Source organism: Anabrus simplex, chromosome 1 (genome assembly GCF_040414725.1).
Source record: "Anabrus simplex isolate iqAnaSimp1 chromosome 1, ASM4041472v1, whole genome shotgun sequence".
NCBI classification, from domain to species: Eukaryota; Metazoa; Arthropoda; class Insecta; order Orthoptera; family Tettigoniidae; genus Anabrus; species Anabrus simplex.
The window spans coordinates 465785432-465810435 of record NC_090265.1 but is presented as its reverse complement, the minus strand read 5'-3'; the positions used below and the strand labels follow the sequence as shown (position 1 = coordinate 465810435).

Genomic DNA, 25004 nt, shown 5'->3' with positions numbered 1-25004 from the left:
TTCTTAGGTAATGATTCAGTATGATCGTAGATCTTTTGACATATTTCTCCCGGTATGACATCAGCCTTCGTACTTTTGCCTCGTAAATCTCGAGGGCCTTCCTCAAAAGACAGCAACATGCACAGTCTACGAACTGTTATGCCATTCAAATTAATAAATGCTTCCTTGCACACGTTTAGTATTTTGTTCCTTATCAAAATAAGAAAACTTAATGTTCCTCGCCTTAGGATTGTCCTTCCTTGGTTTTCTGGTTTTCACTTAATTTGTTTCGATAATCCCTTGAAGATAGATGTCTAGTTGATCTTTATCATTGAAATTGTTGAAGTGAGCAATAATTTCCATCTTCGTCCCGTCATACAATACGGAAATGCAGCCTTTCTTGCAGCCGAAAAACATAAAACCACAATATCAAACAGGAAAATTAACTAATCCAGGTTACTAAAAACATAATAATTCTAAAATTATATGCACTATTTATAACAACTGACTTGCAATCTCCACCCGCTTTCCGCGAAGAAACAGAGACATGCCGGTAACTGTATTAACTTCGGTAAACAATAATTGACAATAATACAAGTTTTAATATTCTTGAACCATTGAACTTTCATGTAGAAAGGTCATCAGTCCATGACTCATGACGTCACTGCAAGGACCATGATTTTCTGGGCCCAGTCCGGCTCCATGGCTAAATGGTTAGCGTGATGGCCTTTGTTCAAAGGGGTCCCGGGTTCGATTCCCGGGAGGGTCGGGAATTTTAACCATCACTGGTTAATTTCGCTGGCACGGGGACTGGGTGTTTGTGTCGTCTTCATCATCATTCCATCTTCATCACGACGCCCAGATCGCCTACGGGCGTCAAATCAAAAGACCTGCACCTGGCGAGCCAAACATGTCCTCGGACACTCCCGGCACTAAAAGCCGTACCCAGCCTACAGTGTATTTAATGATTTACTCACGACCTTTCTACACAGGCTGTTAGATCTACCCTTGCGAGTATATATCCTGTACAAGACTAATTTTCGTAAAGAAAAAAGGTGACTCATGACCTTCCTGCAATGACCTATTCAAAGTTTCAAGAGTGAATACATCCCTCCACGTAGGGATGGTGCCAGGGAGGCCATCGGCTTGTGCAACTGGGCTTAATCTACATCTGGTGCCGATCCCAAGTAATTATGGATAGATCACGAAGGCAGAAGGAAAGAAGTAAAGTTGTTCGAACTTGATAGTCAACCACCAGGTGTATCCTACTAAGTCTGTATCAAGTCTGTCTGTTTTAATGCGTTGTGTATACTAGCCTGAGAATAAGGGGAAAAAATGACCTCTACCTATATATTAGTTACATTCCTGGCAATTATCAGGAGTATCCAAATAGTTGCGAAAAATGTTCTTCCAGAATAGCCGATAGTTAGTTCTATACCCAATCGTATTTTACGAGTCTGAAGCTGCTCAATTCCAGTCCTGTGAACCGATCATAAATTCATGAAAGTGAATGAAGCTCAATTCAGCTGAGTAGGAGGAAGTATGGTAATGGAGGAAGACCTGAAAGTGACACGATATCAGTGAGTCTGAATGAAACATATAATCCGGAATTCAATTCAGGTGATAATCAAATGTTTTTACCTTAACATAGGACTACAGTTAATAGATCCCAACCGCATGTTGTAGAGTTATTAAAGTTGAAAGAGGAACTGTTCTTATCTTGAGATCGATGACCACGATGTGTGCCCCTTAAAACTGCAATCATCACATCAAAATATATATTAAAAGATCCCTGAAGAGCACTGTTAATTCTGTTAAGGACCATTTGTTTACATTACAAAGTTGAATGTTAGCGAATAGACAATTAAGCAAGTTTGACACTCCATAACTATATTAGGCACTATAACTCAGTGAATTCGATATATATCAGTGTAAATAAAAGTAGAGAGTTTTCTTACGGAGGTCTCGAAAACACTCCGTCATCATCAGACAAGACATCTGCTATGGTAAAAGAAATCTTTCACAAGAGCACATGTATCTGTCCAAGATTTCTCATCAGGCTTCTTGTCGTGACGAAGATACATGAGGATGTGCAGACAGTATCCCATCAGCGTGTATCTGACTAGTGCTAGAGAGAGAGAGATAGAGAGATTCTAGATGATTGATTTAAAGTTTATTTAGTAAATCTCTTCTTCTATCATCAAAAATATCCGTTAAATTTAACAGTAAGCAATTCGAAATTTTAATCAACCAGTGTTTTGAATACTGATCGTGAATATCGAAGGCCAGCAGATCTATATATTTCATTTCCACTGTCGACGGTAAATATTCCATAAACGAGGGAGAGTTTGGTCTATTTATTCAAATCAAATAAATTCTCGAGAATTTTGTTCAAATATGTCACTTTTATTCCCTTTCTAACACTGAAATTGACCCATTAGGTTTCTCTGGATGTCCAGACTCCCTAGGCTTCTACCCTGTGTGAACCTTTGTCTTTGATATTTCACTTTTCCTGTTATTAACTGACTTTCATCTTAGCACCCTCTGAATAATAATAATAATAATAATAATAATAATAATAATAATAATAATAATAATATGGCCTCAGCTACGGTGTACAGGCATTTAAATCTGACGCAGTGTAGGCTGCCTGCTCGTCAATCTCGAGGTTCCGTTTTACTCTTCCAGATGGCAGAGTAAAAGCATATCTCTCTTGGGCGATCTACGGGTGAGTATTAAATAATTGTATAGACCTGTAGGGTAAACACCAAATGTGTCACCAGAAATATTTAATACGAAGATATCGTACGACATGGAGTATCTAATGGTCTTTTCCCCACCCCTCAAAAATCGGACTACCTCTGCCGGTTTTGAACCTATGTTCTTGGAATCCGGAGTCCGACACTCGACCATTGATACACAGAGGGATCAATAAGAAGAAGAATCTTATGACCTCAGTTACAGTGTGCAGGCATTTTTGACGACATTTAGGCTGCCACGCGTCAATGCCAACGTTCAATTTGACTCTACCAGATGGCAAAGTAAAATGAATCTTACCAGTTTCAGCCCCGCAATCGTGGAATCTCGTTCCCCCTGTGCGTGGAAGCGGTACAATAACACCCACTTCCTGTCGCAAGAGGCGACTATAAGGGGCCCAAGGGACTGTTAACTTGGGAACGTGGGTTGGCGACCACGGAGCCCTTAACTGAGTCCTGGCATTTTTACACTTACATGTACCGGGATCCTCACTTTCGGATATCCTATCCGACCTCCCTTGGCCAACTCTTGTTCTTTTCCGTTCCCGACGGTATTAAATTTACGAGGCCTAGGGAGTCGTGCATGTTCATGCCCTTCGCGGCTATTGTCCTCCTTTGGCCCATATCTTCATTTTTCTAAGTGTCGTACCCCTTCCATTTGTTCCCTCTAATTGATGTTAATAGAGGATAGCTGCCCAATCGTACTTCCTCTTAAAACAATAATCACCATCACTCTTGGAATCCTGAGGCTGACACTCTATCGGTGATCCACAGAGAGAGAGCTATCCTACATTCACCACATCATGACTGATGATATGTTAATAAGTCGCCCTCAACCGAGAGTCGACGTCTACCCTATGATGGAGCGAGCTCGATGGGGGCTAAGAAGAAACAGATCTGTAGGCATTGTCTTTGAATATGAAAGTGTATGAAGACGTCGAATATGTCCTTGTCCTTTCTGTGTTTTCTTGTTTCTTCTTGTCTCTCTTTACTGTTGCTCTTTATTTGCACACTGACTGTCATTGTGCTTTCCTTAATACGTATTCCTATATTTTCTCCTGTCCGGCTCATTGGCTGAATGGTCAGCGTAGTCACCTTCGGTTCAAAAGATACCGGACACTATTCCAGGCCGAGTTGGAGAATTTAAATGGTTAATTCCCCTGGCTCTGGTTCTGGGTATTTGTACTGTACCCAACATCCCTACAACTCAAATACCACACACAACATTAACCTCCACTACAATAAAATGCAGTTCCGATACACGCCAGATGCCATCCTCCCTCTTTGGAGGGTGTACAAGAACTGCACCAGGCTAGCAATAGCCCTATGACATTATTATCTTTACTCTAATATTTCTATATTTGATTCGATGTAAATACGCAAAGGCTCTTATAACAAAGGGATTAAGCGTAAATGTTTGACTAGTGTAGCTTCCTTTTCAATCCTATTATTTTGTGCATGTATCACTATAGACGGTAGGTAATGATTTGCTCCACATCAAATTAACACATCCCTGTACGGTATTACTTGAGGAGGTATGTGACCTATGAGTTAGTAGTAGTAGTAGTAGTAGTAGTAGTAGATGTTTTTTCCAGAATAATTGCCCTTGCATTCTGGTTTAATTCATGGAACTATATTGATATCTGTCAGAATGAGAATCACTCACAAGACTGGCCTCTGTGTAAGGCAATTTCATCGTCCGCAACTACGAGTTAAATAAAGCCCTGAGAGACGTATATGTGGTCTAACCGGAGCCAAAAGGAAATGCGTATTAAAGCAGTCCAATTCCGTAAGGATTTGCATTCAGCTTGTTTTCAAATAGACTAGAAAGGAAATTGTGTTCCCTATCCGATTGCATGTGATAGCAAACAGTTTCCTTCGTGGACACACACAATCATATGAAACAGTTTTCTGCATCTATGGTTTCGTAACATGTTGTTTACCTTAGCGGTGATTAATTCATTTGCTCGCTGGAGCCCACATAAGCCACTCTGTGGAATAACCCCATAATGGACAATGTTGTAGATCAACATTGAAGGATACTACAACTACCGTTAGCGTTACGAAAACAGTTCGCCGGTCAGTGTGGCTCAGACGGTTGAGGCGCTGGCCTTCTGACCCCAACTTGGCAGGTACGATCCTGGCTCAGTCCGGTGGTATTTGAAGGTACTCAAATACATCAACCTACTGTCGGTAGATTTACTGACACATAAAATAACTCCTGAGGGACAAAATTCCGGCACCTCAGCGTCTCTGAAAACCATTAAAAGTAGTTAGCGAGACGTAAAAAGCAATACCATTATTTAAATTGTTGTGGAAAATTGTAAGTGATACATTCGTTATTCTGATACCCAATCTGTGATTTGGCCGTCTAAATATCAATTTTGTCCGTTCATGTGGGGGTATCATTAGAAATCCTCGTTCACCACTGATTCTTAGAGACTACATTATGCTGAGTCGAAAATGAGAAAATGTCTTAATTTGCTTCATATCCTTGTCAAGTATGACCCATGATGTATCATTGAACAAGGAAACGTATGCCCAACACAAAGGTAGCATTGTGGTAGACTTAGGACAGTAGAGGGAGAAGGTATACGGTGTACTAAAATATAATATGCTCAGGTTATATAATTATCCATCCGTGCCACTTGGCTACCAGCCAGATAAATTATTCACAATCAATAACATTACAGCCGTAAAGATAAAACCAGTTAATCAGTTTTATGTTGTTTTCTACTTTTTATGTATTTATATATTTTGGTTTATGACCAATAAAGACCATGTTAAATAACTGTTACACAATTTTGGGAAGTCTTTTTTTAAGCCCAGAATCGCTGCATTTTCCCCTCGGCTGCCTGCCATCTTTCGATCGTTCAACCACTGTTCTGCGTTTGTTCTTTGTGTAATCCCTTGTTAATTTGTAACTGGTACTGAGCTCGATCTGATATCTGATGCAGCCTTACTGAAGTCCTTCCTCTCCTCCTGGAACCACTTTCCAGAAACTTTAGGTCTACTATCAAGTATCTGAAAGATTAGTTTTGTCAATCGCTTTCCATTTATTATTAAGAGGTGTCCTTAGAATTTCAGTCGTATTTTCCTAATAGTCTTCCTCAGTCGTTCCGATACAAATCTTCATTTTCTCTTAACCTATATTGTCCATTTACAATATTTGGACCCATTATATTGCGAAGACCTTTTCTCTCAACCTTCTAAGCATCTTTTAAATCAGCCTTTCCAGTCATTCGGAGGTACGCGCTATCATACAGATATTCCGTTTTAATCACAGTGTTGTAGTGTCTAATCATTGCTCACTACGATATCATTAGTCTCTGCAGTTATTATCGACCACTTGTTCAGCTCCTTGGATGAATGGTCAGTATAGTAGCCGTCCGTTCAGGGGGTTCCGGGTTCAATTCCTAGCCAAATCGGAGATTTTAACCTTATGTATAATTCCCTTGGCTCGGAGACTGGATGTTCGTGCTGTCCCCAACACCCCTGAAACTCATACACCACACATAACACTATTTTCCACCACAATAACACACAGCTTCCTACTTCTCCAGGCCACAAGGCATTGTCTGAAAGAAGTTCCTGTTGAAGTATAATATCTCTACACTGGTGCATGCACCATATCACCACACGTAGCCCACAGAGGTTTCCTTTTAGATTTCGAAGATCAAGTCTGTGTAGTGAAAGCAAAAGCGATTGAGCTCATGCGCAAACCATAAAAGGGACGTCTAAACCATTGGTTTCAACAATGAAGAACTCGCATGGAGCGGTTATTAAAATGAAGAGTGGACTCTATTGAAGATCATTAAGTTTTCCTACTTCTTGTAATAGGTAGGTAAGGTAAGGGTTATTCTGCCCCAAGACAGGTCCGAACCTCCGCAGAGGTGTTCCTGAGCCGGAGTTTACGTGCTGTAGGATGGCCAGTTCCTTTCCGTTCCTCCATTCCCTTACCCCCACCAACAGTGCGTGGCAACCCATCCAACTCCTGACCACGCCCAATGTTGCTTAACTTCGGAGATCTCACGGGATCCGGTGTTTCAACACGGCTACGGCCGTTGGCACTTCTTGTAATGGGTCGGATATATCTAACAGAGGAAAGGAATATTCAAACTCCTAAGTTATCATAACTGAAAGAGAAGTGATCAAATGATGTGCTTATGAATGCTTCCGTAGTAAGCCAAAGCACGGAGATAATTCTGCTTTTCGGCAGATTGTTTATATTTTGCTTGCATTTATCCTAATAATATTTTTTCACTATAATCATATTGCCTTGCCCCTTGAAACAACATATTATCAACGTCACCAAAAATATAACCTGGTATGAACTTATTTCGGAATAAGAAATAAACATCAGAAAGCAAACGAATAACCATCCATTTTCGTTTTAGATTAGAAAGTGAGAAATATGTAAGGAAGACATACCGAGGAACCCGGAAAGATTGATAAGAACCAAATACCCATTTTGGAATTTCGTGATTGTAATAATGTGATAAAGTTGCCGTACAAAACGTTGATTTTTAAATCTAGCCTTTGTGCTTTAACAGTGAACGATAGTGATAGAAACCTAAATACGAAAGCTATCGTTTTATTGAAAACTGCAAAGTGATATCGCTTGACTTTGTTTTCTGTGGATCAGGCATTTGGTTACAGTATGCTATTACCGAGCAAGTCGCCCGCGCAGTTAGGGTCGCGACGCTGTAAGCTTGCATTTGGGAGATGGTGGGTTCGAACAACACTGTCGGCAGCCCTGAAGATGTTTTTCCGTGGTTTCCCATTTTCAAACCACGGAAATGATGAAGCTGTATCTTGATAAAGGTCACGGCCGGTAACTTCCCAATCCTAGCCCTTTCACATCCTTGTACCGCCAAAAACCTTCGATGTGTTAGTACGATATTAAACCACTAGCAAAAAAAATCGCTATGCTACTGCAAAGACTTCCGGCCTTTCTACCGCATCAGTCAATCAATTCCTTGACAAAGATACTCTTCTTGAGATGCAAGTGAACAGTGTGTACAATCATTGAATGTGATACGGATTCGATATAAGAAGTATCATCGCAACAAGTTACCTACCTCCTTACAAAGAGTTACGTTCCTCTATAAGACTGGGAAGCTGCACTCTGAGATGATGTGTGGTTAGAATCTCAACATAAATACCGACTATGGAGAATATTTTGTCCCTGAAAAAAATAATTTTTAATTTATCTTTTACAACTTGCTTTACGTCGCACCGACACAGATAGGTCTTATGGCGACGATGGAACAGGAAAGGCATGGGCGTGGGAATAAGGCAGCCGTGGTCTTAATTTAGTTAGGTACAGCCCCAGCATTTGACTGATGTGAAACTGGGAAACACCAGAAAACCATCTTCAGGGCTGCCGACAGTCGGACTCAAACCCACTATCATCCGAATGCAAGCTGATAGCTAAGTGACTCAAGCCACACAGCCACTTGCTCGATACTCCCGAAAAATTCCAATGTATCTACTACCACAGCCCTGGGCAGTGGACACAGTTAACTGAATAGGCAACCCGCAATTCAAGTCCAAGAGAGAAGTTGCCTATCCAAAGTAGATCACGGCGAACACCTGCTTTTAGTTCATCGCAACATTTATTACTGCATTTGAAAAATATTATATTCTACAGTGGAAAAGATCAAGGAACATACAGTAAATTACGTCAGTTATCAAAATGTAAATTTTTAACGGAACCTCGGTTATCAAAATGTAAATTTTGAACGGAATTGAAGATTTCCTTTGTTAGCTATTTAACGTAGAATACCCTTTCTCGGAGGACTACTTTATCACAAGTGACATGGACAGTGGTATCAACAGTCGAACAGCGCATGCCATCATCATAGTTACCACAAACCTTGTTCAGTAAAATTTCAGAGAATAAAAAATAACCCTATTTGTGTAAGTCATTACAAGTTTCGTTTATCTGTGTGCATTTTAAACACTCTGAAATTAAATAAAATGTCCAGTGATAATAATTATAAAACACTGTAATATTAATAAAACAATAACATCCGAGATTAATCTCTTGATAGTTGATACTTTGTATAAGAGAAAGTTCCTCTAAAAATGAGTTAATAAAGTAGGATAATATTACGTCTTTCAAAAAAAGAATGAGCGCAACGCAACGTATTGTATGTTCGTCACATTTAATACTTCATCAGACCGAGCAAGTAACAAACAGCTTGATTCACGTAGCTGTTACCTTGTATTTGTGAGATAATGAGTTCGAACCCCATTGGCAAAAGCCCTGAAGATAATTTTGCATGGTTTCCCATTTTCATACCAGGAAAATTCTGGGGATGTGCCTTAATTAAAGCAACGGTCGCTTCCTTCCCAGTCCAATCCTTTTCTTAACCCATCGTTTCTGTGTAATCTATTTGTGTCGGTGCAATGTAAAGCAAATTGCAAAAAAAAAACTTCATCAGAATTAATTTTAATGATTTTCAAATTACAATTCACCTCTCAAGTAGATGCACAACCTGTGGATACCCATAACAAACATCTATGTGTTTAAATGTTTCTGAAAAAGTGCGTCTGCAAGGAACTTACAAAGCATTATGCATTCATTATTTTCTTGAATGACTGTTCATGTTTGCTTCGTTTCGTTATTTAAACATCGTATTTTCGGATGATGTTTTCATAAAAACTATTCAAACTTCTCTTTCTAGCGTTTAAAATATGGATCCATCTCGTTTTTTCCACTATAGTAGTTGATCCCGTAAATAAACTGGCAGCTGTCTCAAATCTTGGAATAATTGAAAGTTTTGAACTCTTTAACAATTGCAAAAGTTTACCTAATCATTTTATTCGCTATAACACATTTACTCTGTTGACGTTTCTAGATGTTTTATCGAAGACAAACATTACGTTGGCTACTTGGGTTGGAAGGAGTATTGTGCAGCTAATGTACACTATAGCTATTGCTAATTGCAATACACCCCACGGGAAATCAATAATGGGTATGCTTTGTGCATAGACCCTAGAGCTTCCCAAAGAGAATGTCACAGCTATTTGCCTTCATACGTCTAAATTTGACTACACTAACAGCTTAGTCAAAGTGCATTGCTTTAAACTGAGAAGCTAGTTAAATTCAAAATATGGTTTAATACACCCACAAAGGAATTACTGTATTTTAATCGCTAAGTGATGAATTCTAAGAGAAATAGCACTGTCCCTTTCAGACCGTGTACGCACAATTGTGCGGGTTCGTATTTTATTTACGTCTGAGCTTATTTTACGTTTTCTTGGCGCTAGACCGGACTGAAGCGATTGTGCGGGACACGTAGCATGTACTTCAGTTGTTTTTATTTAGTACTTGGCCACCAGGGGGCAGGAAGAAGAGTTTAAAAATGCAGTTCATTGGCAAGGTGGCAGGAACCAGTAAAGCCTAAAGTAAATATTTATTTATTGCATTCATATTAATCTAGAAGCTTCACTGAATATCAGAATGTAATCTATGAAGTGTGTAAATTGTTTAGCAAACATAAAATTATGAACTTATAACATCATACGCAATATCATGAGGTTTTGAATGTTGATATGCACAACTGTGTGGGCTAGGTTTTCTACATAAATGCATGCGGGAGTGCTGGGTGCTGCCACAAAAGCACTGCGAAAGCAAAATTCGTATTCTACGTGAGAAATGTAATGTACAAGATTTTAATTTATTTAAATCGTTCCACACTGTAAAATAGAACATTTGATCGTGTACATGTGATATTCACATGTGCTGAGGTGTATTTTTTTAATTTTTTCCATTTTTGTAAGTAGTGAATTAAGTCCTAACACGCACAATTGTGTGGGTGCTATTTTTCAGACGATAGTTCTTATTTTATAAAATAAACTGTAAACACGTGTATTTGAGAGCATTTTAGTAAATTATTGACGTACAAACATAAATTCACACCTCCAGTTTTCTTTCAGGTCTGACAAAAAGGTGCTGCTGCCAAAAAGGCTGTAAAAGCAAAACTCACCCTCGGTGTAGAAAATATAATGTATACTTGTGTGTGAAGAAAGATTTTAATGGTTCCGCACTGTAAAATAGAACATCTGATCATGTACTGTACATATGTATATTCACATGCACTAAGGTAATTTTTCTTTTTTGTAAGTAGTTAATCAATTCCTGACACGCACAATTATGTGGGCGCTTTTTCTCAGATGTTAATTTTCATTTTGTAGAATAAACTAAAAATATATGTATTTAAGAGCATTTTAGTCAGTTTTTGACGTATAAACAAAAATCCACACCGCCAGTTTTCTTTCAGGTCTGAAAGGGCTATGACGTAACATCAAATTCATACCTTAGTAAACAAAAGTGATACCCCCAACTGAAAGGATTTCTAAATTGTTCACTGAAAGTTTCGTAAAATACAAAAATATATAATTTTATTGTTGATGATTTGGTCAAAATATGTGAATTTGAGGGGTTAGTGTGTGATACACATCTGCATTCGTAAGAACTCTAAAACATTCATTACGTATCAACCAAAAGATACACTCATATCCATAAGTTTGTTGTTGCTGTTGCTACTTGCTTTACGTCGCACCGACACAGACAGGTTAGGAGAGGAAAGGCCTAGGAATTGTAAGAAAGTGGTCGTAGCCTTAATTAAGGTACATACCCGGCATTTTTCTGGTGTGAAAATGGGAAACCACGGAAAACCATCTTCAAGGCTGCCAAGAGTTGGGCTCGAACTCACTATCTCCCGATTACTGGATACTGGCCGCACGTAAGCGACTGCAGCCATCGAGCTCGGTTATCCATAAGTTAATGGATCTTGAGTTTCACAGAAAACCATGGGGCGCGGCGATAATATTTGCACTAAAAGGTGCCCTGGTAACAATGTGATTCGTGGCATAGGGATAGTGATGCAAGGTATACAGGAAAACCTGGCATGGACAGTGGGTGTTACTGACCATGTCAGGTGTCTCTCCGCTTGTAGCATACAGAATGTCAATACGGAATATGATGACCTCGCATAGCAATATAGGTTGCACAACGGCTCTCCATACTCTGGATCAGGCCATCCAGCATGGCTTGCGGCTATGCATCCGATTGCTGGACAAGCGCCCTTTGGAGGTTAACAATGATCCATGGCGGCGGTGTTAGGGCTGCAATCCTTCGGCCTAGAGCGTCCCATGCATGCTCAAACGGATATAAGTCCGAGGAGTGAGATGGCCACTCTAGACGTGTGATGTCCTCAGGTACTCGTCCCCCAAGCCATCCCTGCGTGGGCAGGCATTATCGTCCATTAGTTGGAACCCAGGTTCATATGCACCAAGGAAAAATCGCACTTGCTATCGTAGGATGCCATCCCTACAGACAGCACTCGTCAAAGTATCCATTGGAAACACATGCAGTCGGGTACATGCTCCCAACGTGATGCAGCCGCAGACGAGATCACTGGCACCGCCATGTCGGTTTCTTTCCGCAATACTGGCCGGGTTGTATTGTGCCCAAGGGGCGCGCAAGATCAACAGACGGCGAGAATCACTCATCCGTGAACAGGATACTACTCCACTCACGATGAGCAAGACACCATATTCGACGAGCCGTGTGGTGCCTTTCTCTGAGGGGAATGCATCTGATGGGTCGCCGAGCGTACAGAGCAACCTCCCGAAGCCAGTGACACATAGTCCGATGGAATATGTGTGACCCATATGTGCTGCAAGGTCTCTGCCACTACAGGTGTTGTGCTGGTTGACATCTTCGGGCACTTGGCAAGATAACGATCCTAATGCTGGGTTGTAGCACATGGTCGACCTTGCCTGTCCTGCCGTTGAATGTTTCCCCCCTCCTAGAATCTTCTACACAGCCACAAAATGACACTACGAGTGACTTTAATCTCTTGGCTCACTTGACGTGGACTGTGGCCGGCCTCTAAACTGCCGATAAACCGACCACGCGTAATGCCATCCAAATTCCCTACGACTGGAAAACGGAGTGCCTAATGCACACAACGGGCAGTCAGAACCACTGTACCCAAGACCTCTGCCCACACGGATTGTTTCAGACACACTAATCGGTCTTCTACTGAGGTGCCAGATTTGTCACGTGTTTTCGTGTTGCCCACACACAGATTAGTCCGCAACTCATCGCCATGACAAATGATTTCTCGTGGATCTCGAAGATCCATTAACTTATGGACATGAGTGTAATTATTGCATGTAGCCATTCTACCCATTTATACCCAAACGCATATGTTAGCCACAGTTTTGAATGCTGTGGTGCATTCGCATTCGTATCTATTATTATTATTATTATTATTATTATTATTATTATTATTATTATTATTATTATTATTATTATTATTATTATTATTACCATCCCCGTAGTGTAGGGTTACCATGCCTGCCTCTTACCCGGAGGATCCTGATGCGATTCCTGTCTGGTCCGGGTATTCTAAAGGCTAGAACGGGTTGACGCAGACTCATCAGATAAGCTAACGATCTGTCTAATACGAGACAAACCCTGTCACGAAAGCTAAGGAATATGGCTGAAAATGTCAGTATACTGAAGACGTTGCCATCTTGCTGACCAGCAAACGTCTTGGGAAAATAAGGCCTAGAAATGAGCTGTATGTGCCAGGGATTGTTTCATTGTCGTGTGTAGTAGTAGTAGTAGTAGTAGTAGTAGTAGTAGTAGTAGTAGTAGTAGTAGTAGTGGGGTTAGTGGCATAGGTACTGACTTGCCAACCGGACAATCGAAGTTCGAATCCTAGATTGGAATTTTTACCTGAAAAATTGCATAGTATTAATAAGGGCATCCTACAAAAAACGAAATTGACCCAGGAGCTACAGCGACCCAAAGAAAGAAAGAAGGAAAGAAAGAAAGAAAGAAAGAAATAATAAACAAATAAATAAATAAATAAGCTGAAAAATTATTATTATTATTATTATTATTATTATTATTATTATTAATGTCATTTCTGCCAGCTATGAACCACCATAATCCTCGAGCTTTAACATTCGTCCTCGATGTTGTTTCTTCCTCCCTTCAGTCCATGTCTGGCCTGTTTTAAGCTGAAGCTTTTCTTAGAAACTCTGTTGTTCTTTGAGTTTCATTAAGCGGTTTACGATCCCGGATATCGCCATGTGTAATCGCCAATTATTGCAAGTCTCTTTTTACTTTCGTGAACCAGAGTCCTTTCGTTTTCTTTCCCGGAAAGTAGGCAACTTGTCAACCTCATGGGGCTCATTCGTGCTATGTAACCATAACATAGAATTCTTCTTTTCCGCATCACGTCAGCATTTAATTTCTCTATTATGCTTAATTGCCTTGGAGAGGAAATTATTATTATTATTATTATTATTATTATTATTATTATTATTATTAAATATAATAATTATAATTTCGTGTGGCTATTTCTAGCCGGGTGCAGCCCTTGTAAGGCAGACCCTCCGATGAGGGTGGGCGGCATCTGCCAATTGTACAGTAGGTAACTGCGTGTTATTGTGGTGGAGGATAGTGATATGTGTGTGGTGTGTGAGTTGCAGGGATGTTGGGGACAGCACAAACACCCAGCCCCGGGTCATTGGAATTAACCAATGAAGGTTAAAAACCCCGACCCGGCCGGAAATCGAACCCGGGACCCTCTGAACCGAAAGCCAGTACGCTGACCATTCAGCCAACTAGTTGGACATTATTAAAATAGTCTTTGCCGTTTACTTTTGAGCGCGCTGGTGCCTGTTTACAGAAATGTAGCGGTACGCCAGGGGACTAGAAAGGAGCGATGAACACTATTTTTTCATATATATATATATATATATATATATATATATATTTCTTTATGTTATTTGGTAATGTTTAATTTTTGGTGGTGCTTTGACGTCACACTATCACATTGAAGGTGTTCGGCGACTCAATGGGAAAGTGCTAGGATTGGGAAGGAAGCGGCCCTGGCCTTGGAGGGGAGCACGACAAGGAATAAGTGGGGAGATACGTTACTGTGCGTATGGCAGTGTTCTTGACGCCAGGCAGACATTTATTGCTGTACACATCAGTACTTTTGCTATTCTCATCCAATCTTCTTTGGTCACTTTTCGCATGCATCGGCATGTTAATTATTTCACAGCCGACAATGAGAGATTGAAGACATTGATTTGATTTGATTTGATTTGATTTGATTTGATTTGATTTGATTTGATTTGATTTGATTTGATTTGATTTGATTTGATTTGATTTGATTTGATTTGATTTGATTTGATTTGATTTGATTTGATTTGATTTGATTTGATTTGATTTGATTTGATTTGATTCGATTCGATTCGATTCGATTCGATTCGATTCGATTCGATTCGATTCGATTTCGTTTCGTTTCGATTTAGGTCACAGAGATAGAGGGAGGTAATCTCAGAGCAGTAAACCCACTCTCTTTGGATGTCCTATCTACAGTATACACAGGTGCCAGTTTATTTGCTTCTACAAGTTCCACCAACTCACTCTTCGTTATATCATCACTCACAGTACACATACTACACCACAGACAACTGGTAGTTCGCTCAAATCCCGTCGGCAAAGACTCGTGCAACGGTATTACATTTGTTTTATTTTAACAGTGCATTTATGTTCATATATGTAATCTCCTGGCCAAGGCATTTACACATTATAGAGCAGTTAAATGCTGATTGACCGACAGTACAAGTTCTGGAGAGTTGCAGTATGCTCGGAACATTTTCTACATGGTCATGAAATGTTGCTATTTCGTTCCTTCTTTTAACAATCATTTTAATTCTATTATGTTTCTAGTTTATTACACGAGACCTAATTGCTTTCATTTTATATATCTGTCCTAAAGCTCCTATGTATCGTTATGTATACCTGGCCCCAACAGCAAGTTGTCCTCAAATTTAAGTATTCCATGTACAAGCAGCAAATTGATTTACTAAAGTTGATACCATGAATCCACAAACTAAAACGAACTTTCAAGTTGTTTTCTAATGCCGTGTATTGTACAGCATGTTATTTGAATTTCGTTTCCTTCCTGCATATCCAAATGATAACTTCGTTTCTATTTTCCAGGTGCGATAAGGCCATCCTGTCATGCTCAACTACCTCAGTGTGATTCTCAGCCCTGCATGAATGGCGGTATTTGTACGGAGGGCTGGAACCGATTCATCTGCGATTGTACTGCCACCAGCTTCACCGGGCCCACTTGTGGCAAAGGTAATAAATACTTCACAAATGAATACGAAACATCATTGAGTCCAAATTCGGATTTTCTATGCCCCAACTCGTAAATATATCTTCCGGAATATTTGAGTGTTATAGCATTTTTGTCTAGCTGCTCCCTTGAAAGTATTTATTGCTCTTGAAACGAGCCTTTAGCTTACCAGGTCGTGTCGAGTACCTATAGCGCATACTAAAGAGGTGTTGAGTACAGAACAAAATTGGCTAAACAGATACCGGTGAGAACCGAGCCCATAACCTTCGGATTTCACATCCGGTTCTTTACCATCGAGGTAAGGTGGCCTCGTCATTTCTGTTCTCTTGGCTGAAATATGAGCCAACACCCTACTGTAGTGTGTGTTAGTCGCCCGTTGTGGACCATCGCAACTGAACATTCAAGCATTTATTGTTCTTTCATAATTTTAGAATTGTCTGTAGTTTTAGAACCCTATTTAGGCCTATGAGCTTTACCAAAAACATGACAATTTTAGAATCGAAATGTATTCTAGACAGCGTGTGTGATGACAGTCTTTGGTATCTCATTTTAAAGAGGAAGTACCATTGTATCTGGCAACAAGAGCCCGACCTAGGTATGACGTGATTGGGTGATGTAATATTGCTGCCATCTTGAGGTACTGAAATAGCCGTGCCGAGCGGCTAACAGTTAGTGTACCTCTGGATTCCGGAGTGGTAGCACATCCTGTTAGGTGTCGTTTTATTTGTTTTAGTTGGTTCTGCACATATACAGGAAAGATATTTGGGAACATCTGAAATCTGAGGTGGGAAAAATTGAAAAAAGAAACGTTTTCTTCTTCCGCAAAATGTCACGACATATGGACAATAAATGGCTTCAACCTGATATTCATTCTAAATAATAGAGAAGCTTGTCAGAATTTCAAAAAGTAGTTCAAAATCACCAATGTCGAGCGTTAGAAAGTTTATAGGGTGCATCCTAGAGTTATGGTGGCCGAGCAGATCTACTGCCCCAGTGGTGGTAAACGATTGACATTTGAAGCCACTTGTTTTCAGTTTCGACTCCGCTGTTAGGTTCTTCAGTCTGCAAAACTAACTTTTGAATAAATAAATGTATAAACTATCTGAAAAATACAACATACGTTAACAGAATTATACACGAAAAATGTACAACTTAATTAAAAATAGAATCCATAATTATTCACCTGTACAAAATTTTATTCTTAAAATAACTGAAACCTGTCAAAAACATATCTTCTAAGTACTCCTTCTAAAGAGTGGAGTAAATAAACACGGAGCAGACTCGCTCGAGCCAATGGGAGTCCGGTTATGTGGACGTAATCTCCTCTCCTAGTTGGCTCAATTTTTTTTTTCTTACAATTGGCTTTAAGTCGCACCGACAGAGATAGGTTTTATGGCGATGATGGGATAGGAAAGGCTAGGAGTGGGAAGGAAATGACCTTGACCTTAATTAAGATACAGCCCCAGTATTTGCCTGGTGTGAAAATGAGAAAACACTGAAGACCATCTTCAGGCCTGCCAACAGTGGGGTTCGATTCCCGGCTCAGTCGCGAAATTTGAAAAGTGACGTTTTATAATAGTAACAATAATAATATATTTTATTTATTCTGGCAAAGTTAATGATGTACTCCATTTCTTACACTTACCAGTCTTAACCTAGATGACTGTTAGTAATAATTACTGATGACAATAATATGAAACAATATTAACAATAATAACAGGAATAATAATAATAATAATAATTTCGTGTGGCTATTTCTAGCCGAGTGCAGCCCTTGGAAGGCAGACCCTCCGATGAGGGTGGGCGGCATCTGCCACGTGTAGGTAACTGCGTGTTATTGTGGTGGAGGATAGTGTTGTGTGTGGTGTGTGAGTTGCAGGGATGTTGGGGACAGCACAAACACCCAGCCCCCGGACCATTGGAATTAACCAATTAAGGTTAAAATCCCCGACCCGGCCGGGAATCGAACCCGGGACCCTCTGAACCGAAGGCCAGTACGCTGACCGTTCGGTCAACGAGTCGGACTAACAGGAATAGTATTAATAAAATAATCAAACTTAGTGATATTAAGGAAAAATCATATCATACATTAAAAAACAAATCATATCATCAATATCAAAGGTTTCCAATTTGTAAGGGCTCGAGGTTCACATTGGAAACCTTAGGCATGATCGGGGGCCGCACTTTAATAATAGGCAAACTGTTGTAAAATTCCGCAAATAATACAGAGGTACCAGTATGTAATAATCTGCATCGTTCAATAAGAATGAAGGTTTAATAATTTTACTTGCTTAAAACACTATTTTACAAATGCACAAAAGAGTGAAATAAGCATACACACTATTATACCCAGGACAATTGAATTTGAAAGAAGAACACCCAACAATGTCAGTTCATTTCAATTATTTGACAATGAAAACTTAAAAAGTAAAGAAACGTACGGACAAACTGAAATTAATAATGTAGTCAAAACTTAAAGAAAAATTTAATGGGAGTAGTGTGTACGGAACAATGATATACAAGTGAAGGAGCCTAGAATTCCAGCAAGGTACTTCCAGGAGTACTGCACGAAAAATGTCTTCGATGGTGCAGCACTGTGAACCAGCCAGTACGGCCAATGAGAAAAGAACGATGAATGTAAACCGTGTTTTGCACCAATGGCAATTTAAGTATTTCTTGTATTTCTTGGTATTCGTTGCATGCTACGTTGTATAAAATGTCCACAGCGACGTTTGCACGGATTTCAAGAATTGGTATGGATCCCATGGCTATTTCTATAATGGTTAAGACGCAGCAATGGCATTTGTAAGGGCTCATTTTCCGCCGGAGTTTGAATTTTATTTTTTAAATAAAAATAATCTATTCAGATCAAGTGAATACTTAAAAACAGGAAATAATATTAAAGAATGAATCAGTTCATACTTGGGTCTAAAAAGGGTATAAAACTTAATACAGTTTTGAACAAGCTGTGAAATGCTTTTTGTAAAAAAAAAATCACATTTCTTAAAATCCCTCGCGGCCCCGCCATTTGGAAGCCCCTGATCTATATAATACACATTGTACGTAGATTACATTAAAAATACATGAATAATAAGTACTAGTATATCTAGTACATATTTTTGAAATATTTTTCAAGAAGATAGGGCGATATCGCCTTCAATTGAGACGTGAAGAGAAGGTTTAGTAAGAAAAAGAAGAAGAAGAAAATGGTCCGTGAAAGGAAGAGGAAAAATACGATGAAGAGGAAGTAGGAGGAGGTGTTTTCAGGCCTAAACTTGATTATTCATGCATGTTTACATAGTATTTCGACACAGGCATGTTTAAAAGCTTAGCTGCTGGACATGCTTCTGACGTCCACTGGTAAGAGATTGCAGTGTCAGGCTGCGGTAACGGTGAATGATTTCGTGTAGATTGTTGTTCTGTGTACAGGAAAGGATAAGCACATGGTACTGCAGGGTCGGTTATTTTTCTTATGATCTGTGGAGAGGAGTTTGATGCGATCACGGAGATAGGCTGGTTGAGACGTTTTAAGAATATTATGCAAAAAGCAAAGAGTATGAAGTGCGCATCGTTCTTGCAGACGAAGCTATCCAAGCCGCGTGAACGACGGTGTGACACGGTCAGCGTAACGAATCCCACAAATAAATCTTACACAAGCATTCTGAGCACATTTATTTTCCTTCCACATTCTACTCCTACGTTGTTGTAAACTACATAACAATAATCAAAATGAGGTAATGTGAGTGATTCAACAAGAACTTTCTCTAGAAAGGAAAGTGAATTTACTGAGACATTGTACCGTTCGGTATATTTTTCCACACACAGGTATAGTTTGGGCAGACTAGAACAGGCGTTTGTCAAATATTATACCAAGATTCCTTATGTTTTGGCTATAGTGTATGCGAGTATCAATTATGGACAACTATGGTAACATTGTTCGGTTGCCTGGGATTTAGCTGGGTTTAATTTTAATCCATGATTTTTTGGCCCATACATCTATAGTCATCAAGTCTTCATTCAGGTGAAGTTTTTCTGACTGTAGGTTTTCGGATTTACTATGTTTATATACATCAGTAAGTTATCTGCGTATAAGTGGCATTTGCAATGTTTTAATCCGGAAGGTATGCCACTTATATACAAAGAGAAAAACAGGGCCCCAGTATAGATCCTTGTTATATTCCTACTTCAACTGTACCCCAATTTGAATATTCATTGTTGTTATTAAGTATGCACTGCTGGCGGCCAGTGAGATAGGAACTGATCCACTGGAGTACACTCGCAAAGAAATTCAAACTGTTTAATTTGGATATAAGTATGTCTCCGACGTTTAACAGATAGCAAATAAAATCATATCCTTCCTATCCTTAGATTTATTTACAGTCTTCATAACTAATCTGGTTTACATGCATGAAATCCAGTTAATTAATGTACATATTTCAGATGCGACGACACTGACATTCAACGGCTCGCAGCACATGCTTATCACGATGCCCGATGATTCACGGACGCAGACGGAAGATGTGACCCTGCGATTCCAGACCACGAGACCTCTGGGGCTTCTGTTGACGACGAGTACAGAGCAGTCAGTGGACCGACTGGAGCTGGCACTTACGGGGGGCAGAGTGCGACTGACTATACGGCTTGGGGATCGAGATAAGGTGAGCAGTGATCGAGATACTGTAAGTTCTGAAGAAGAGAAGTGTGCGTTTTGGGGTAGGTGTGTGAGAGAGTGAGAGTGAGACTGTGTAGTTGAATGTTAGAAAGAAGGGAAGAAAATCTAAATTGTTTTTATTGATAGGTTAAATACAGCTGAGGCTGAAAATACTACATATCTACAGGATGGAAGGCAACTGATGCACCATATTAACACAAGTAATAGATCTTGGGGAGAAGATGACAATGTCGCAAGTTTCAGGTCTGTATCTGGTACCGTTACGCTATAAATAATATCTTAATGAAATCAGTTATGTAAAGGGTTAATGGCTCGAAATGCAAGAAGACGGAGCGTACAAATACTTAGAAATAAGTGTAAGAACAAACGCTTATTGATTATTTGTCTTATTTCGATGCGTTAAGCGGTGAAAATGTTATGAATTGAATGGTAGCAAACAACATGTAGCAACGTAGCTGCGATGACGCGAACGGTACACAAGGTCAGCAGCTTCGTTGGGAGGGGAGGAGCGATCTGAAGGCTAATACAGCCGCTCGCATAATTATTCGTCCGCGCTCTTCATGTGAGGACAATAGCCAGTAGCACCAATATAATAAAGAAGTTAATTGCAAATAAGTAATCGTATGTTTTATTTGTCATCTGAACATCTGAGGACATAATTTATAGCACCCTAAGCACTGGCATTTGGAACAAATGAAAAACAATTACACTGCTTGCAGAAAAGTCACGTTACAAAAGTTTTTGTCCACAATAAGAAGTCAAGGAATGTTCAGTCGTTTACTAAATATCAGTAGTGTGTCCAACGTCCTTTGGAACCAATCACGGCTTGAAGGATTTTCGGCATGGATGTCACCAGTTTTTCTGTCACTTCCGGGCCTATTTCGTGCCATTCTTCCAAGAAGTATTGCTTCAGAGATTTTTATTTGGAATACGCTGCTTGCTCAGTGTACATTTTAATTTCGCCCGTAAATGATGTATGGGGGTTAAGTCTGGGGAGTGGAGTGGTGTCTGCAGCACATGAGGTGAATTGTAGAGTAGCCATTCCCTAACAACACGAGCAGTGTGATTAGGGTCATTATCTTGCTGGAAGATGTACCCACAACTAAGACCTAATTTTGCCACGCTGGGTGTTATGTGTTGCTTTAATATACTCAAATATACCATCTTATCTATCCGTTCAGGAATTATATGGCAGTTGGCTACTTCAGCCGCCGACGTACACCCGCATACCATTATGGAACCTCTTCTATATTTTGCGGTTGGTTGCAGATTTTGACTTTGGAGCTCGGCGTTCTTCTTTCTCTATACACGTCGCTTTCCAGAGCAAATGAATAAACAGAATTTGCTCTCGTCCGTAAACAACAAGCGTTTCCATAATGCTGGTAGCTTCATAACGTACTGTTTGGCGAACGCCAGCCTCTTCTTATGGTTCACCTCACTTATCCAGGGCTTCTTCCGACTTGTACGCCCCTGCAAACCAGCTCTGTGTAACACACGTCGTACGGTGTCGGTGCTGATGTTCTTCCCAGTGGAGGTTTGTACTTCTGTTCGAAGCACAGGTCCAGACACATGGGGATTTTTATGGACGGTGCATATTATGCTTCGCTCTTCGCGTGTTGTCAGCTTCCTCGACCGCCCAGTTCTTGCTCTATTGATTAAGTTGCACTGGTCTTGTATCGCTGAATGATACTTGCGACTATAGTTCGCGGTATTCCTGTTTTTCAGCAATTACTCTTCACGAATTACCAAGTATGTGGAGTTGTATAATTCATTAGCGTTCAACAACAGTTCGTTTCCTTATCTTTCCCATCGTACTCGGGGCATGCACTAGATGATGTCTCACCGACACTGTCCGTATCACTGATGGACTGAGCTTGATGATGTGTCCCCCTTCCTCAATGCTGTGTTCTTTACACAAGATAATGCACAAGGCGGACGAATACTTCTGCGTTGCCATATCCTAGCCCAACCACACTCATTCTTCATTATTAAAGAGTAGTGACGTGCAAGAGGCATATTCTGCCGGTATTATAGTGCATACATATTGCATATTCACTGCGTATTTGTTTCTGAACGTATCCGAAGCCTTGCAATGCACTTTTGGTGTTCAGTATATGAAAAGGACACATGGACGAATACTTATGCGAGCGACTGTATATACAACCCGGATATGACTAGCGTGTAGCTGATGAACACATATCGCTTATCAATGACAAAGTTCACGTCCAGAGAATATTTGGATATGCTTATACTTTACAGGGAAGTAGGACAGAATGCTTTACAGTTTCGGAGATATCCGTTGAACGATTTACACAAAGAAGGGCTCCGTCTCAGCGTACGATCAGCCTGTCATCATTGATCTGCATTTAGGTCTGTCGTCCAGGTCGCGGATTACCTATCAGTTGTTTACCTACTCGTTTCTTAAATGATTTCAAAGAAGCTGGAAATTTACCGAATTTATCCCTTGGTAAATTTTTCCTATCCCGAATTCCTCTTCCTATAAACGAATATTTGCTCCAAACTGTCGTCTTGAATTCCAACTTTATCTTCATAATTATTCTTATTTCAAAAACTCCATTCAGTCATATTCGTCTACTAATGTCATTCCACGCCATCTCTCTGCTAACAGCTAGGAACATACCGCTTAGTCGATCAGCCCATCTCCTTAATCCCAAAATTTTCATCTCGAAGATTGCAACATTTTCGCAAAAGTAAATTCGTAATCTTGTCCCGAAGTAATTTAGCACTTTTCAGGTACTCCCCCATTGAAGGTGAGCTACATGTACATACCAGCTGTACTGACTATCTTAAAATCCTTCTAGAAGTGTACAGGAAGTGTACGGAGGACAGAAGACTCCCTGTGAATGATGTCCACGTTAACTAATGTTCGCTCCGGCCGAATGTTCTCAACTCTCATATCAAGTTTCTTCTTTTCTTCATGGGGCCTCTAAATATTAGTTCCTAATTAAAGTCGACCTCTCCATATCAAGTTTAGACTAGTTCTAAGGAATATAGAAAGGGGAAATAAACTAGTGTAGTGAAGAACCGCACCTGCCCAAGTTTTATTCAGCACTTCATTTCGTCGCTTACAGTCAGAGGTTGTCTAGCCTAGTTCACAGTCCGAGATCTCTAGGTGAATAGTTTCACTTCATTCTCATCTACTCATATGAGAGTTGTCTGTTTTAGATCATTAAATTCACTTCATTCTCGTCTCTTCCTATGAGATGATATTATCTGTCCTAGTATAGAGTCTTACCTCTCTAGGTCGACATTTTCCCTTGTCTTGTGGCAGCTATACAGAGAATATCTGACACTGGAAATGTCATATCCAGGCGTGAAGCTGGTGGGCCTGTGATCTTCGTGCAAAGGACCGGATATTAGAACTTACTGCAGAGGAACGCGGTAGGAGTTCTCGCCAAATCGCCCAGTGGTAGAAGTGTCCCATTGGACTGTCCTACAAACATAACGGGAGGACCAGCAACATCCGTACCATCTGCACTGTGTTCAGCACCTACGAAGACTATGACTGAGGCCATCGTCAGCCCGAAGACTTCGTGAATCATTTTGTCCACAGATGATGCCTCGTTTACGAGAAGTGCCATCTTCAATTTTCACTACACGCATGTGTAGTCGGAGAACAACCCCCGTGCTATGAGACGTTCCCACCACCAGGTTCGGTTTTCCATTAATGGAAAGGGATGTTGGGAGGTATGTGGTATTATCTCATAAACTGACGGGCGTATTTTATGTACAGTTTCTGAAAGACACTCTACCACTGCTGCTAGAGAATGTTCCACTCCACACCCGACGGCACATGCGGTTCCAACACTGATGGAGAATTCCTGCACATTATCAACGCAGTGCGCTGCCATCTGGACGCCACCTATCCGCAGCGATAGGTTGGGTATTTGGACCCTATCGGCTGACCGGCAAGAAGCCTCAATCTAAACACCTGATTACTCTTCTAGGGGTGTATGAAATCTAAGGACCGAGCTCGATAGCTGCAGTCGCTTAAGTGCGTCCAGTATCCAGTATTCGGGAGATAGTAGGTTCGAACCCCACTGTCGGCAGCCCTGAAAATGGTTTTCCGTGGTTTCCCATTTTCACACCAGACAAATGCTGGGGCCACGGCCGCTTCCTTCCTACTCCTAGCTCTTTCCTGTCCCATCGTCGCCATAAGACATATCTGTGTCGGTGCGACGTAAAGCAACTAGCAAAAAAAGAAAATGAAATCTAAGGTGTATCGCAGTGAAGAAAGAGCTCCGGGAGCGTGTCTTGGAAGCTGTTCAGGACATCAGTCAAAACCACTAGTACTGAGGCGAGTTCAAGAGAATTTTCTCCGAAAATTCTGAGCACGTATTACCACCCATGGTGGACATTTTCGAACACCTGCTATAACAATGTGCA

The 25004-nt window shown here is 40.4% G+C and overlaps 1 protein-coding gene across 1 annotated transcript in view; it reads left to right on the top strand.

Annotated features, from left to right (window-relative positions):
• Positions 1–25004, top strand: part of LOC136873743 (neurexin 1) — a 491540-nt gene that overhangs the window by 334668 nt on the left and 131868 nt on the right. Inside the window, exons 10-11 of the mRNA XM_068227470.1 lie at positions 15784–15927; positions 20366–20583. Of these exons, the coding sequence (XP_068083571.1) occupies positions 15784–15927; positions 20366–20583 (362 nt within the window). The remainder of the gene's footprint in view (positions 1–15783; positions 15928–20365; positions 20584–25004) is intronic.